The sequence below is a fragment of the Lycorma delicatula genome, chromosome 2 (assembly GCF_047948215.1).
Source record: "Lycorma delicatula isolate Av1 chromosome 2, ASM4794821v1, whole genome shotgun sequence".
NCBI classification, from domain to species: Eukaryota; Metazoa; Arthropoda; class Insecta; order Hemiptera; family Fulgoridae; genus Lycorma; species Lycorma delicatula.
This window is the reverse complement of record NC_134456.1, coordinates 210021981-210035303: the sequence shown is the minus strand read 5'-3', so window position 1 is coordinate 210035303 and position 13323 is coordinate 210021981. Positions and strand designations below refer to the sequence as shown.

At 35.4% G+C, this 13323-nt stretch overlaps 1 protein-coding gene across 4 annotated transcripts in view; it reads left to right on the top strand.

Annotated features, from left to right (window-relative positions):
- Imp (IGF-II mRNA-binding protein) overlaps positions 1–13323 on the top strand; it is a 227493-nt gene that overhangs the window by 123016 nt on the left and 91154 nt on the right. For 2 of the 4 annotated variants that reach the window (XM_075357135.1, XM_075357134.1), the window contains exon 2: positions 181–443. The exons of the other annotated variants lie outside the window; for them this stretch is intronic. In XM_075357135.1, coding sequence (XP_075213250.1) covers positions 370–443 — 74 coding nt within the window. In that variant the 5' untranslated portion in view covers positions 181–369. The remainder of the gene's footprint in view (positions 1–180; positions 444–13323) is intronic. 4 annotated transcript variants of the gene reach the window in all.

The window sequence follows — 13323 nt, the reverse complement described above, 5'->3', positions numbered from 1 at the left end:
GCACCTTACAGGATCGAATTCTGTTTTTCTTCGGTTTACGTGCGGCCGTCATTGTTATCGTTATTATTCAACGAGCGCTTTGTTTCAGATTATTATACGCGCGCGCCGGCATCGTTAATTTAACGACCGGTTCGTGCCGCGCTTAGCGGTCAACAAAACAACATTTGTCTTCCGTTTTAGATCCGTATTGCGAGAGAGGGAGAGTGAGAGAGTGAACCCGGCATCCCGTCGACGACGCAACTCCACGGCGTAGTAGGCGACATATTTTGTCGGTAGCAGTGATTTTTTAAGTCGTACCGCCCGTACTTCCTCGATCGAGCTTCCTCTTCGGCGGTGACGAGAAATACGACCGGCGAAAGAAGAGACAGGATGACCTCCCCCAGCGAAGTCGAAGATGATACTTCCCCCAACAGTCCTGAAGAGTACAACGGTTTCGCTTCCAGGTACCTTCACAAACCATTCCGCACAAACTACTATATACTACTTCTACTCTATCTTTAGTTTCTTTCTCTTCCTAATCTATTTATAGTTTTATATTTAACATAAATCGTAAACGATACGCTTATCGAATCGGCATCTAAATTAATTAGTTGTAGTGTAAAATTAATTGTAAGATTTTCGGTTTTAAGTGCTGTAGCGGGATACTAAACCCTTATTTTCATCAAATGTAGGTTTCGAAGTCGCCCTCTGTAAGATTTGCTTTCCTTTACGTTATGCTTTTCTACCTATAAATTCTTGAACGCTTAACTAATTTCCCTTTTTATAGTCTCGTCGTTAATTCCATTAAATATAATTTTAAAAATTTCCTTTAACGTCATCGGCGCGATACAAAACATTTAAATTATTGTAATATTCAGTTTTTACCTTTATAATGTAAGTCAGACCTCAGGATTCTTAAAATAGAGGCTTATGTTATCTGGCAAAATATCTACATAGATATTTTTTCTTCAGAATTCAATTCTGATTCTTTTCGTATAACGATTGAGGAAACGCATACATATATATTGTATACGATTTTATATGTTGCCAATCAAGTTTTAATTTAATTTTATTGTTATTTTAAATCCTATAATGATGAAGGGTACTTTTTTATAGGGTAAGTTTTTTTTTAACGGCGGCTAAAATATAAAATAAAAGTGAACAATCAGGCAATTTTATGTATACAATGTGTTCTAACCAATTTATTAAAGGTGGCGGGTAATCTGTTGAAATTCTAACTAATTTATTAATGGTGACGGGTAATCTGTTGAAATCAGCAGGCGGTTAAGTAATAACGTAATTTAGTATTAAGGTAGTATAATTTGGTTATTAGTTACATCGAACAATAATTGAATATTCTATTCTGTTCCTTTTTTTTTCTTTGTCGACCTGGCAGATGCGTATTATTTTTAAATATTTCCTATTTTAACTTCCAGTAAATTAAACGCGTATTTGATTGATGTTAATTGAAATACAGAAAAACCTGATTACGCTGACGTGTAGTGCGAGACACTTACTGGAAGAAATTAAAATTTATTTAAGGGCCTGCAGAATAATTTTGATTACACCGTACCGTTTATATAATTTACTTTTAATATTCGGCGATCTTGGACGATCAGAAAACAGCTGTTTACGTGTTAAAAAAAAGTAAATTTACTTATATTCATAGTTCGGTAACTGATTTTTGATGTCGACTTTTAGAAATAAAAAATAAACATTACCGGCGTCGCGATGTATATTTATCTATTTTTGAAACGGCAAGCTAAGGTCCGTTTTCGTTCTTTAAGCCCCTCTCATTGTCATACCGATTTTATAACGTACCAAAAATTACTTGACCAGGATTCATACGTAACCGCCCTCCTGATCTTGTCGTTGTATGAAATAAGCTAATCGTAGCCGGCTTTTACTGAAAAGTATGGATTTTTTAGATAACGCGTAATTTTTCGCAAAAAGAAGCCGGCTATTACAGGTTGGTTTTATAAAATTATGTTTGGTTTTCGGGCGATTCAATCAAACAAGGAAATTAGTAAAACGGTACGATTACGTAGAAGGTAATTTTATTTTTCTTCCCAAATATTTCACCAAAGATAGCGTAAACTCGGCTGAACGCTTATATGATTCGTTTCTTCTTCGAAACGGTTAAGGATGATGATCCACGGTAACAGAGTCGCCCTCTGTTTTTTCCCGCGGGTAAGTGTTACAAAAAGTTCCGATATTCGTTACTAGATCGCACCGCTTTCCTTTTTTTCCTTTTACGTTAGTGCTGCTAGCGCTTCTAAATTTCTATATTTTACTTCGTTTTCCTTTAATCTTTACGGCTTCACTTATCTTCCGTTAAGAAAATAAGGGCTACCTAACGCATACTGTAGCCGATTTTATTACAGATATGAAATATTTTTGACGTTTTAGAAGTATAGTTTAACACCGGGTCGTAAGTAGTATTATTTTACAATTAATATACATAAATCTGTGTGACCGATGCGACAGTCCTCTTGATTCAGGGTAGGGTAGTTAAATTACAGTAGCATGTTTGTAAAACAGCCCTATTTAATGGCGTTTATCATTATAATTCTATAAAATAATTGAAACGCGGATTGTTTGTGCGTTATTATTTTTAAACTTCCTTGTAGCAGGTAAAAGTGTAAATACCATTTTTCAGTGGGATTGGATAACAGATTTTGTCGGTTAATAAATTTGAGCCGATTTGCCATTTATTCGTGCGCGATACGCTTTGAAGTAAACGTAATTTTCTTGTGTATCGTATATCAAAATCGCGATAATAATTCCTTTCCTCCGGTTGTTATTTGGCAATAAAAATCAAATTTTCCATCGTTAAGATTTTTTTTTGTCAGAAGAGACATGTTTGCTGGTATTTCTAAGCCGGATTTCTTGTCTTAAACTACGTAAAGCTAACGATTTCGAAAAATTATTTTCGTATTCCGCATCAAAAAATGTTAACTAATAAGTATAATTAGTTTAACTTGACGATAAATATATTTTGACTACAAATCAAATAAATGAAATTAGGTGTTGTGGAATTTCCGAAGCTTTCCGACGCTTCTTTTTCTTACTCCGTAATAAATATCGAACGATTAACTTCAACGGCAGATAGATGAGAGAAATAATTACTATTATAATTGTCCTTAAACTTTTTCTGCCGCCCGGTGTGGATGAAAAAGAACAATTTTGTCGCCGTTACCTGTAACTCTGTCGTCAGCCCGTCAATTTTTAACAAAGAAAGCTTTTATGGAAAACCGTTATTAAATATTCAACCTTTAATTTTTTTTATTAATAATTTATTAATCTCCGACCTCCGCGGCAGAGTAGGTAGTCTCGACATTTCGCGCGGAGGTCCCGAGTTCGAATCCCGTTCAGGAACGGCATCTTTTCCGTTCAGGCACGGCTACCGTTCTCCACGGGGATAATGGTGGAATGTACCGAACTACATTCTCGGTAGCTATTGATGCCTGCTCTTTCATAAAAATACTAACAGTTTGCCTGTACGACTGTGTAAATGAAAAACGTTTGTTTGTAGTATTATTATTAACCACGGCCCATATTTCTGTTTACGGCTTAGCCGTTTCTTTTTGAATTCCCGAGCAAACATTTTGAGTTTTTAATATCTATCGAGATAAATAGGAAAGATATATTGCCGTTAATGATGTTCTAATGTGTTTTTTCTTTTTACCGGAATCTCTTCGTCATTCATAAAATGGTTTAACAGTAATGAAAAATATAACGCCAAAATGAAAGGTACACGAATAGAGAAGATATTTGTGAAAAGATATCTAAAAAAAACACACAGACGGCGTACTTGAATGCAAATTAATTTAACTATCGAATTTAGTAAAATGGTAACATCCTTAACATTTATGTTCCGATTTAATCTACCGGGTATTCCTGCCGATAATGGTTGACAATTAAACGACGTTGATTTTGTTGTACCGTTAAAATTACTTCTTAATTACTGCAATTATATGGAAAACCAAAAACTAAAATAATATTTTATTTTATTTTATTTTATTTGTGTGTTTTTTTTTTAGTTACTTTATCCTGAGGAAATAACATGTTGTAAGTACTGTGATGTTTTAAGAAAGTCCTGCAGTGGCAGGTTTATTATCTGTAAAAAAAAATTAAGTTAAAAAAGAAAAGCTTTAAAATCCTAATAAGTTGCGTTTTAGCTTGAAATAGCATTTTTCGTGTACACGGTGGTTTTGAACGCAACTTTGAATTCTTATTCTGCTTGACTGTATGTCAAAGAATACAAAAATGTACCGGATACTTTCGATTAAATTTAGTGTATACTTACACATTACCTTATGTAAAACATTTAAACATGTTTTTTACACGTTTAACGTGATTATAAAAAGAGTTTAAACTCGATGTTTTTTATTTTAATATAGGTTAAACTTTAATATACTAGGTACATTAAAAATAATTTATTAAACAGAAATTACTTCTGTACGAGTGTGCAAATCGACTCGTTATTGATTAATCATGTTTAAAATTCTGTGTGTGCGCGTGTATGTCTGTGCCCTTAATAAAGGTATATGAGTGTGAGTTAAGTTATAAATAGTTTAAATTGTTCCTGGGTAATCCAACGGGTAGTCAATTATTGGAAAGTCTTCATTTGTTTGTATATGACATGTTCGTCGGTAATTGAAAGTATTAACTTGGTTATTTTTGGCGTGGAATTTTCGTCATCGTACTATCGTACGCATTTACTGTGTCGATATGAGTGTTCTTTCTTAGCGTTAGATATTATTAAGCTCTTATTATTCGGTAATAAATACCATTTTTTAAAAGTAATTATTAGTTTATACATACGATCCTAGAATAGAGATTATGTCAAAATTAACTTATATTATTAGTGAATAGCGATAGATTTCTCGTTAGCTTTCAGACGGTTTTAAAAAATTTGAATGACTTGATCTATTGTAAAAATAGCATCTCTTAAAATTACTGGTTAAAGCATTATTTACAAGAAATATAAATTTATACCTCCCCGATTTTCTTCTTGATTGTACTTCTAGTGGGCGTCTTCAAGTTGGAAGTGAAACGCGTTAATTGAACGTAATATTTCGTTCTTCATGATAACAAAGGTTCTGGTGGGCGTTATTTTTTCTTTGAATAATAGAAAACCGACTATATTTTACTCTACTTCGTATAATCATGATTCCTTAGAAATTCTTTCTTTATTCGTGATACAGCTGAAACATAAAGGAACGCGAATACTGTCTGTCGGTATTGATCTTATAAAAAACTTTAACTGAAAAAAAAAATAGTCTTTTAAAAAGCGCTCAACTTGTAATGTAAAGATAAATTTACCAAGAATAATAGCCATATTAATACTTGTGACTGAACTTTTTAAGCGGACCTGCCGTGAGGAACGAGTGCTCTGTGTATAACCGATACTTAAGTGCTTAACATTTATCACAAAAAAAAAATTCTATTGCTGACAGTAATACAATATGCATGCAAGTGATTCCAAATTGTTCGGCTGATCGACGATTAAGTTTAATTATTCATTTAAGCGGTGTTTCTGCTGTTATTGTACGTTCTTCGTTCATTCGCGACGGGTGATACCACAGATTTGTTTTTATTTGGAGAGTCGACGGACATATCGTTAATTCATGGCGAAGTAAATAAAAATGGATCGGCTGCTGTGCGAGCGTACGGCAAAATTATCCATATCGAAGAGTATCGTATCGTAAAACATTCGAGGCTTTGGAGAGGCGACATCGACAAACAGGTATGCTTAAACCGCAACGATTCCATGACGGTCGCGTAGGTTTTGTGAGAAATTCCAATGCGGAACAAATATTTCCCACCTCAAGCATTAGAAGGTTGTCGCATCGCTTTCGTGTTTCGCAATCGAGTGTGTAGTGAACATACAGGAGCTATACCCGTTCCATACAACACGTTTACAGGAGTTATTACCGCCTGATTTTGATAAACGGATGAAATGTTCTGTCGTAGTTAATTAGAAAATGTGAACATCATCCCGGTTTATTAAGTAATATTCTAACTACTGATGAATCTTGTTTTACGAGAAACGGCATTGTAAATTATCGATCTCACAGATATTGTAAGTTTTTCGTTTAACGTGTGGAGTAGTGTTCTTGGCGATATTTTCAGACCCTTTTTTCTTACAGCCAAGGCTCAATGGAGAGCGGTATTTGCATTTTTTACAAAAAAATCCGATGGAATTCTTGGGACATATTCCATTTGTAGATATGGATTTTTCAATGAAGGTGCACCTGCTCGCTACTGTCGCGATGTGATGAATCATTTAAATAACATTTATTAAGCGATGAATTAGTCGAAACAGACCAGTAAGATGGCCATCTCGATTTGACGCCAGCGAACGTTTTCCTTTGGAATCGGATGAAGTTGGTAAACTATTCCGCTCATATCGGCACACAAGAAGAACTGAGACGCCGTTTAATAGAAGCTGCAGTTACTACTAGGAATAATAATAATAATAATGATAGTAGACTTTTTTTTTTTACCGATTGATTTGCACATCTTCTTCCGCCACCACCCCATTCGGTCGCCCAAAAGCATAAGACCGAATGTCTGTGCCACAAACGGCTACTGAGCCTCGAATCAGGTTAGCTCCTAGAGCTAACCTAATTGCGTGAGCGAACTAAGCGTGGAGCCACACACCACTTTCTTCGTGTCCCATCGCCCACTTGTCATATATTCTAAAATGGGTAGGCCCGTAAACTACCAAAATATATATGGCATTCAATAAATTAAACTTATCGCGTCAAGACAGCAATTCGCTGCCACGCCTAGGTCGCTGAATGCCAACAAGTACCTGTCCACCAATATTAAAGAGCTTGGAGCTTTAATTGGCTGATGACCAGCCATAACTCTCGGGTAGCTTTCCGCAGCAGTGAGGTAGGAATCTTTCCCTTAAATAAACTACTGATGTCGGTTGAAAAAAGCAACGTCATCAAAGAACACCCACACGGTCCGACAATGCGGCTCACGCCACATTGACTCGCCGCTTATGAGTGACCAATTTTCCCCATGACCTCTACGTTTCAGGGTGGCCTGAGTTCTCCCTCCCCCCCAAGCTGGGCAGTCGAACATCATATGTTCGTTCGACTTGACCTCCCCGCAGACGTACAGTTGATCAGCTGCCGGGCGGAACTGAAACAAATATTGGTTCAAGTTCACATGGTTGAAGAGCACCTAGATACCCGTTGCCCTTAAAAACAATGTAGAGGCACACCATCCCCCTAAGTCCTGTATAAATCTATGCAAGGACCTTCCCTTAGTCGTGGTGTGACATTCTTGCTGCGATGCATCCATCGCGAGGCTGTAAAGGCTCCACCTCAGGCGGGAGATGATAGTAGACTTGCCCGGCTAGCATGGTTTCGCCGAGCTGTGAATTATCCAATGAACAGATTAGCGACCATATTGAGTATCTGCTTTGAAGAAATATTAGCAGCGTTATCAAGTAACCAGTTTGCTATGTAATAATTTTTAGAAAAAAACCAAAGAGTTATGTGATTTGTTATTTTTTTTAAATCTTGTTTTATTCATTTTTTCTGTTATCGATAAGTTTTCTATTTAATTTCATTTACAATTATGTTTTTCAAACATTGATTAAAATCGCCTTGCTTTGCCTATCCGGTTTGTGTGTTTTGTTTCTAATTAAAGTTGAATTCTCAATTTTGCTTTACAACAGATATTATTTTCGTGAATTTCTCACAATTAAATTCTCTACAAAGTTGTTTTATTTCAAACCCAAAGAAGTATATTTTCCGACAAAATGTTTTCACGCTTTGATTCGTTCTTCTTAAAACCTAAATGAGGTAAATACAGGTTTGGGATCACTCTTATTCAGCAGTTTCTTAGATCAATATGAAATAAATCCAAAAAATTTTTTTTTTAAATAACCCATTAGGAAGCATCAAATTTACCCCCTCCCCCCATTTGTACCCCAAATATTTTCACAGATGGAGCAGAAAGCAAAGCTAAATATTTCGCAAACCGAAACTCGCCAACCAACTGTTTTTTGACCTATGTTTATTTAAAGAGTCTTTTTCTTATTTTTGGCTATAAAATCATCTCTCGAGAGATTACTGTGCGATTTGGAATCACCTGTGCATATACAAGATGGTTCCGGAGAAAAGGGACAATTTAGAAACTGATTCTAGAGCTTGAAATAAGGAAAAAAGTTCATACAAACATATCTCTGAAAACTGGTTTCTTATTGAGTTACGGCTAATGAAAACTATTACCCGGATTTCAATTCCCTCGGTGAAAAGAGGTCATATTTAAATTTTTAAATCGTTATATAAGGGTAAACTAGACGATTTCTTACATTTTTTGATCTGAAAAATCGAATAAAACAGGTCTCGGAACTTCATCTCCCGTATAGATTTTTTTTTTTTGGTTGATTAATTCACTGTATAAGCTCGAAGCTTGTGTAGGGGAATATCAAATGTAAATTTTGTAGCACATGAAAAATGTCATGCCTGACCAGGATTCAAATCGGATACCTCCGCATGAAAGGCCGAGACGCTACCACTCCGCCACGGAGTTGTGCAGTTTCCATGAAAGCTAATGTAAAACAGAAAAATTTGTTGACGAACACATTTCTTTAGGTTTGAAGTACCATAACTTTGTTTAAATTTTATTATCGAGAATTTTACAGAATTTAATTGTGAGAAAATTATGCAATAAAATGTATGAAAAAATTAACTTTTATTACTGAAAATAAATCAGAAAAATGTTACGCATTTGTAAAAATTAAACGCAGTTGTTTTTAGTATAATAAATTTAGACTATTGAAAAACAAGGTTGGCAATACTATCTGGTTGCTTTAATTTGAATACTACTCATTGTTATCATGAAATTGCGGTAACGTGTTAATAACTGGTAGGTGGTTTTGTTGTTTTTGACATAACTTTTGCTTGTGTTAGTTATTTTCGAGAATCAAGTTACGTACTGCTTTTGTATTTGTTGTACTCTAAACTGTACCTACATTTTTCCAATTGAATCTGAATTTAAAAAAGTAAAATTCCATTTTGAATTCTCTGTATTGAAGAATGCCGAGTGTCTTCACTCGTACAGAATAGTCTAATATGATTTTTGTGTACGGTTTTTGCAATGGAAGAATACCGACGTAGATATCCCGGACGAGTATTCCAAACCGTAAAATATTTTGTAGCATTTTTAATTGTTTTCGTGAGAACGGTACACTTCCCGGCGCATGTTTCATCTGAACGTCAATCGGTACACGGTAATAAAACCTGTACCAACATCTTCAGGCGGTACAACTTAGTCCTACAGCGAGCACGGAGAAATATCTGCACGACTGGACATACTACAAAGTACAGTGTGGAATGCATTACATGCTCACACACTCCCTCCTTATTATGTTCAGAAAGTTCAACGCCTCTAGCTTGGATTTTGCCGGTACAGGATCGCCGGGTGCTGCCTGCGTATCGGTAGGACTTTCGTCCCTTGATATTCTCGTTCGAAAGAGGAAAGGTATGTAACGGGAGCGGGTAAGGTGGATACAGAGACATCGCTTGTACACAGGTGGCAAGAGAGATGGGATCAGTCGGCGAAAGGCAGTTGGACCTACAGACCGATCTCGGACCTGCAAATATGGCTGTGCCGAAAAGACGGAGAACTAGGGTACAAATCGACCCAGGTTCTTACCGGCCATCGGTGTTTTAAGCTGTACTTGTACGCGTGGACGCCGAGGCCCTCCGCGGAATGCGATTATTGCGTGAAAGAGCATACCGTAAACTCACGGTGTTCGTGTGCGATCCGTTCTTGCAGTATAGGCTAGCATGCAGGAGAGAATTCGGCGCGCTTACCCCAGACAACATCATCGAAATTACGCTATAGACCGAACGATCGTGGCACGCATTGTCCACGATGCGGTTAAAATCATCCGAATCAAGTCGGCAGATGTCCAGGGGTGCGTAACTACATCTGAGCCTCCCCTGGGATGGTCTCCGGCCCAAGGTCAAGGGCAAAAGAGAGAAAAACTGCAGGATCCCCCATAAGTTCGAGATGTGGGACCTGCAATGGCGGTGTGGATGCAACACGACTCCAGATGTGTCCTGCAATAATACCGTAAAGTGGACCCGGCGAGCCGCGTTCTACGGAGAGCGGGGTTTTAACGGGTAGGCCCGTGAAGAAGAGTCCCGTATTACTATGGGGTAAGAGAAGAAACAGGTGTTAAAAAAGGATTCTTTCACAACTTAAAATTGCACACCGATTATTGTTTTCTCCTGTCTAACTTACATAAAGTACGAGTTTATCGGCAACTAGAGAAACAGTCGGTATTCCTTTCTTTAAAAGTAGTCGTTTTCATTAACCGTCCATTGCCTACGGTGACCGAGTGAAGGCGTTACTCTCAACGTTGATTTTATTCGTGGGAACGTGCACCTCATTTTCGGGTTGTTCATCGGAAGATCGTCTGCAGTCGTTACACGTTACGAAATTGAAATACATAAAAGTCCATTCGCGATAAATATTTCAAACGTAAAATTGAAAAACGGTCTTTGTCAGTCGTAAAACACTTATATACGTATTTCTAGGAATAAATATATAACGCGAAAATGGAAAGTATTTGCTTTTAAAAACACGTTTCTCTAATATATTAGTTTATTTTCGCTACTTAAAAGTCAACGTATTCTCTCGACGAATTCAAATATGTTATTACCGCTTTTTAACAGTTTTCAACGGGAAAATCCCGTTGCATTTTTCAAATTTTATTTTTTGAGCGTACCAGTGAGTTTAGCTTCGCGGCTCCTTAGCCGACTTGTGGGTTCATGTCGTCAGCCTGGCCAAAGCGGTTTTCGTTACGCTACTAAAATTACAAGTGTAGATTAATTAAAAATTTTTTTTTTTTTATTCACGAATTCTTTTGTAATTTTTAACGCATCTGTTTATTTTATGCGTTCGTTTCGTTGTGGTAAGATAAATTCTTTATTAATTTTTCTTACGACTGTTATTGAAGAGCCGCTGATGAAGTATTTGCTTCAAAAAGGTTTGCAAGTATCGCTTTAAGGTTCCTTAAATAAATTTTGAGTTTCCTTTTTTTTGTGCACCCGTATCTCAAGTTATTAATTTAAAAAGTTTCCGATTTATCCGTTTCCGAGTTTTTGATAAGTTTTTTTTTTTACAATATTTAATATAAAATAGTGGTTGCTTTACGAGTTCTTCGAGAATCTCCGTTACATTTATTTCAAGTCTTAGCTAAATCGTAAACGTCGTTTTATATAAATAAAATGTTTGTAAACTTTTTATTTTATAAATGAACGAAATATTCATTATAATTTACGTTCAAATCGTGAATTTTAAATGGAAAAAGATTTCATCAGCTTAATTATTATTCGATAACAGAAGAATAATGTTGCGCGCTCATAAATGCAATTATGCTCATTAATTTTGAAAAAATATCTTAAAAAGATTATCGATTTCTCGTATATTTTTCGCTTAACTCTTCTGGTTGTGGAAATACTTTAAAGGAAAGTTTACTGAAAGCGTTTCAAGAAACGTGAAAATTTATAAAACGTCATAAAGCCAAACAAGTTTAAAGGTATCGAAGGTTTGATAAGACTCAAACAGTCTGATCCCGTTTCAATGTCTACCGACTCTGTGTAGACCACTCGGTTTCATAGGACGACGTAGATTCGTAGTAATCTAGTAAAAATACACAAACTAAAAATTTGACGGAACAAAATTATTTTCATAGTCAATGCCTTCTTTTACTGTAATTCGTTTAGATCGTGACCGATTTTCTCGTTTCCGACCGGAGTTATCGGTTTGCTTTGATAATATACTCCTTTACTAAACCACGAATTATTACTATTATAATCGTTTTATAAAAAAATTGCAGTTTTGCCGTAAACTGTAAAATTTTGTATGCGTAAATCTTTTTTTCATTTACAGTTTACGTTAATCTTCCCAAAGGCGTGTGTGATAAAAAACGGTAAAACGGATTAAAAAAATGACAACGGCTTTTCGATCGGTCTGTTTTGTTTTAGTTAAAGAATTTAAAGGACCGCAAACAAGCTCAATTTTCCTCATGAAATTTTGGCTGTTGAGTCGATTAGCCCGCAAATCAGAAAATAATGAAAGTTCATGTACCCGTTAGTTCTTACGGTTTGCTCAGCCGTCTTTTTTGTTTAACCTGTCGACCCGCTACGCTTTTTAGAACTAATTTAATTCAAAATATCGTATCGGCAGGATCTTTCATATTTTCTGGTTCTAGTTTTTTTCTCTTACTTCCGTTTAGGTTTATATACATATTATTCTTTTTACATTTGTGTTTGATATAATTTACCGACGTTTCATTTTTGATTTTAATCTAAAATCGTGTTATAATAAATATGTGGAATGCGTTTAAACTTATTTTGACTTTGAGATAATGTAAACACATTATCGTAGTTTTTAAATAGCGGTTCTATAGATTTATTACCTTTTAAGTAATATTATTTCATTATTAGGCATTAATCGGCAGTTTTCCATAAAATACTATTTAAATATTTCTCAGAAATGGGTCAATTGATTTGAAGTGACCAAAGGATGGTTGCTTGATCAATTAAAAAAAATTAAAACTTACCCGCTTGTTTCCTACATGTTTCAGAACCTTAAAAATATATTTTTTTACTTTAAGCAGTTTACCTGTGGCAGCCATTTTTATTACGTTGCGCACATCTATTTTTGTGATTGTAAGGATTTAGGGAAAAAATCGAAACTAAAAGATCATTGATCCTGGAAGGATGAAACTAAAAGCAATTTAATCGTATTTTCTCCAGGTAAAAGATTGGTCCGGTGGTTTATTTACCTATCTCTCTTCTTTATATGAGAAAATTACCAGTAAAGTTGAACATGAAAACCGGTAAAATTTCACTTTTGGCAACCTTTTTCAAAAGGCAGGGATGGCATACACAGTTTGAATTATTTTTTTATATGTTAGTCGTTCTACCATAAATAACATTAATTGTGATATACACGAGTCTCATTGGTTGTACGACCACCACTATAAATTTCCAATATCTATCTATAATAAATAAATATATATATATATATATATATATATAGTTATGTTTTTTTCCGTAAACCCTTATAATCACAAAAATAGGTGTGCACACGGTAACAAAAATGGCCGCCACAAGTAAACTGCTTAAATAAAAAATTAAAAAAATAATTTTAAGGTCCTGAGACATGTAGGAAACAAGCGGGTAAGTTTCAGTTTTTTTTTTTGGTCAAGCAACCGGCTTATATTTTTTTGGGACACTTCAAATGGATTGGCCCAAATTCATATTTTTCTGCTTCCGTTTAATAATAAATAAAAAA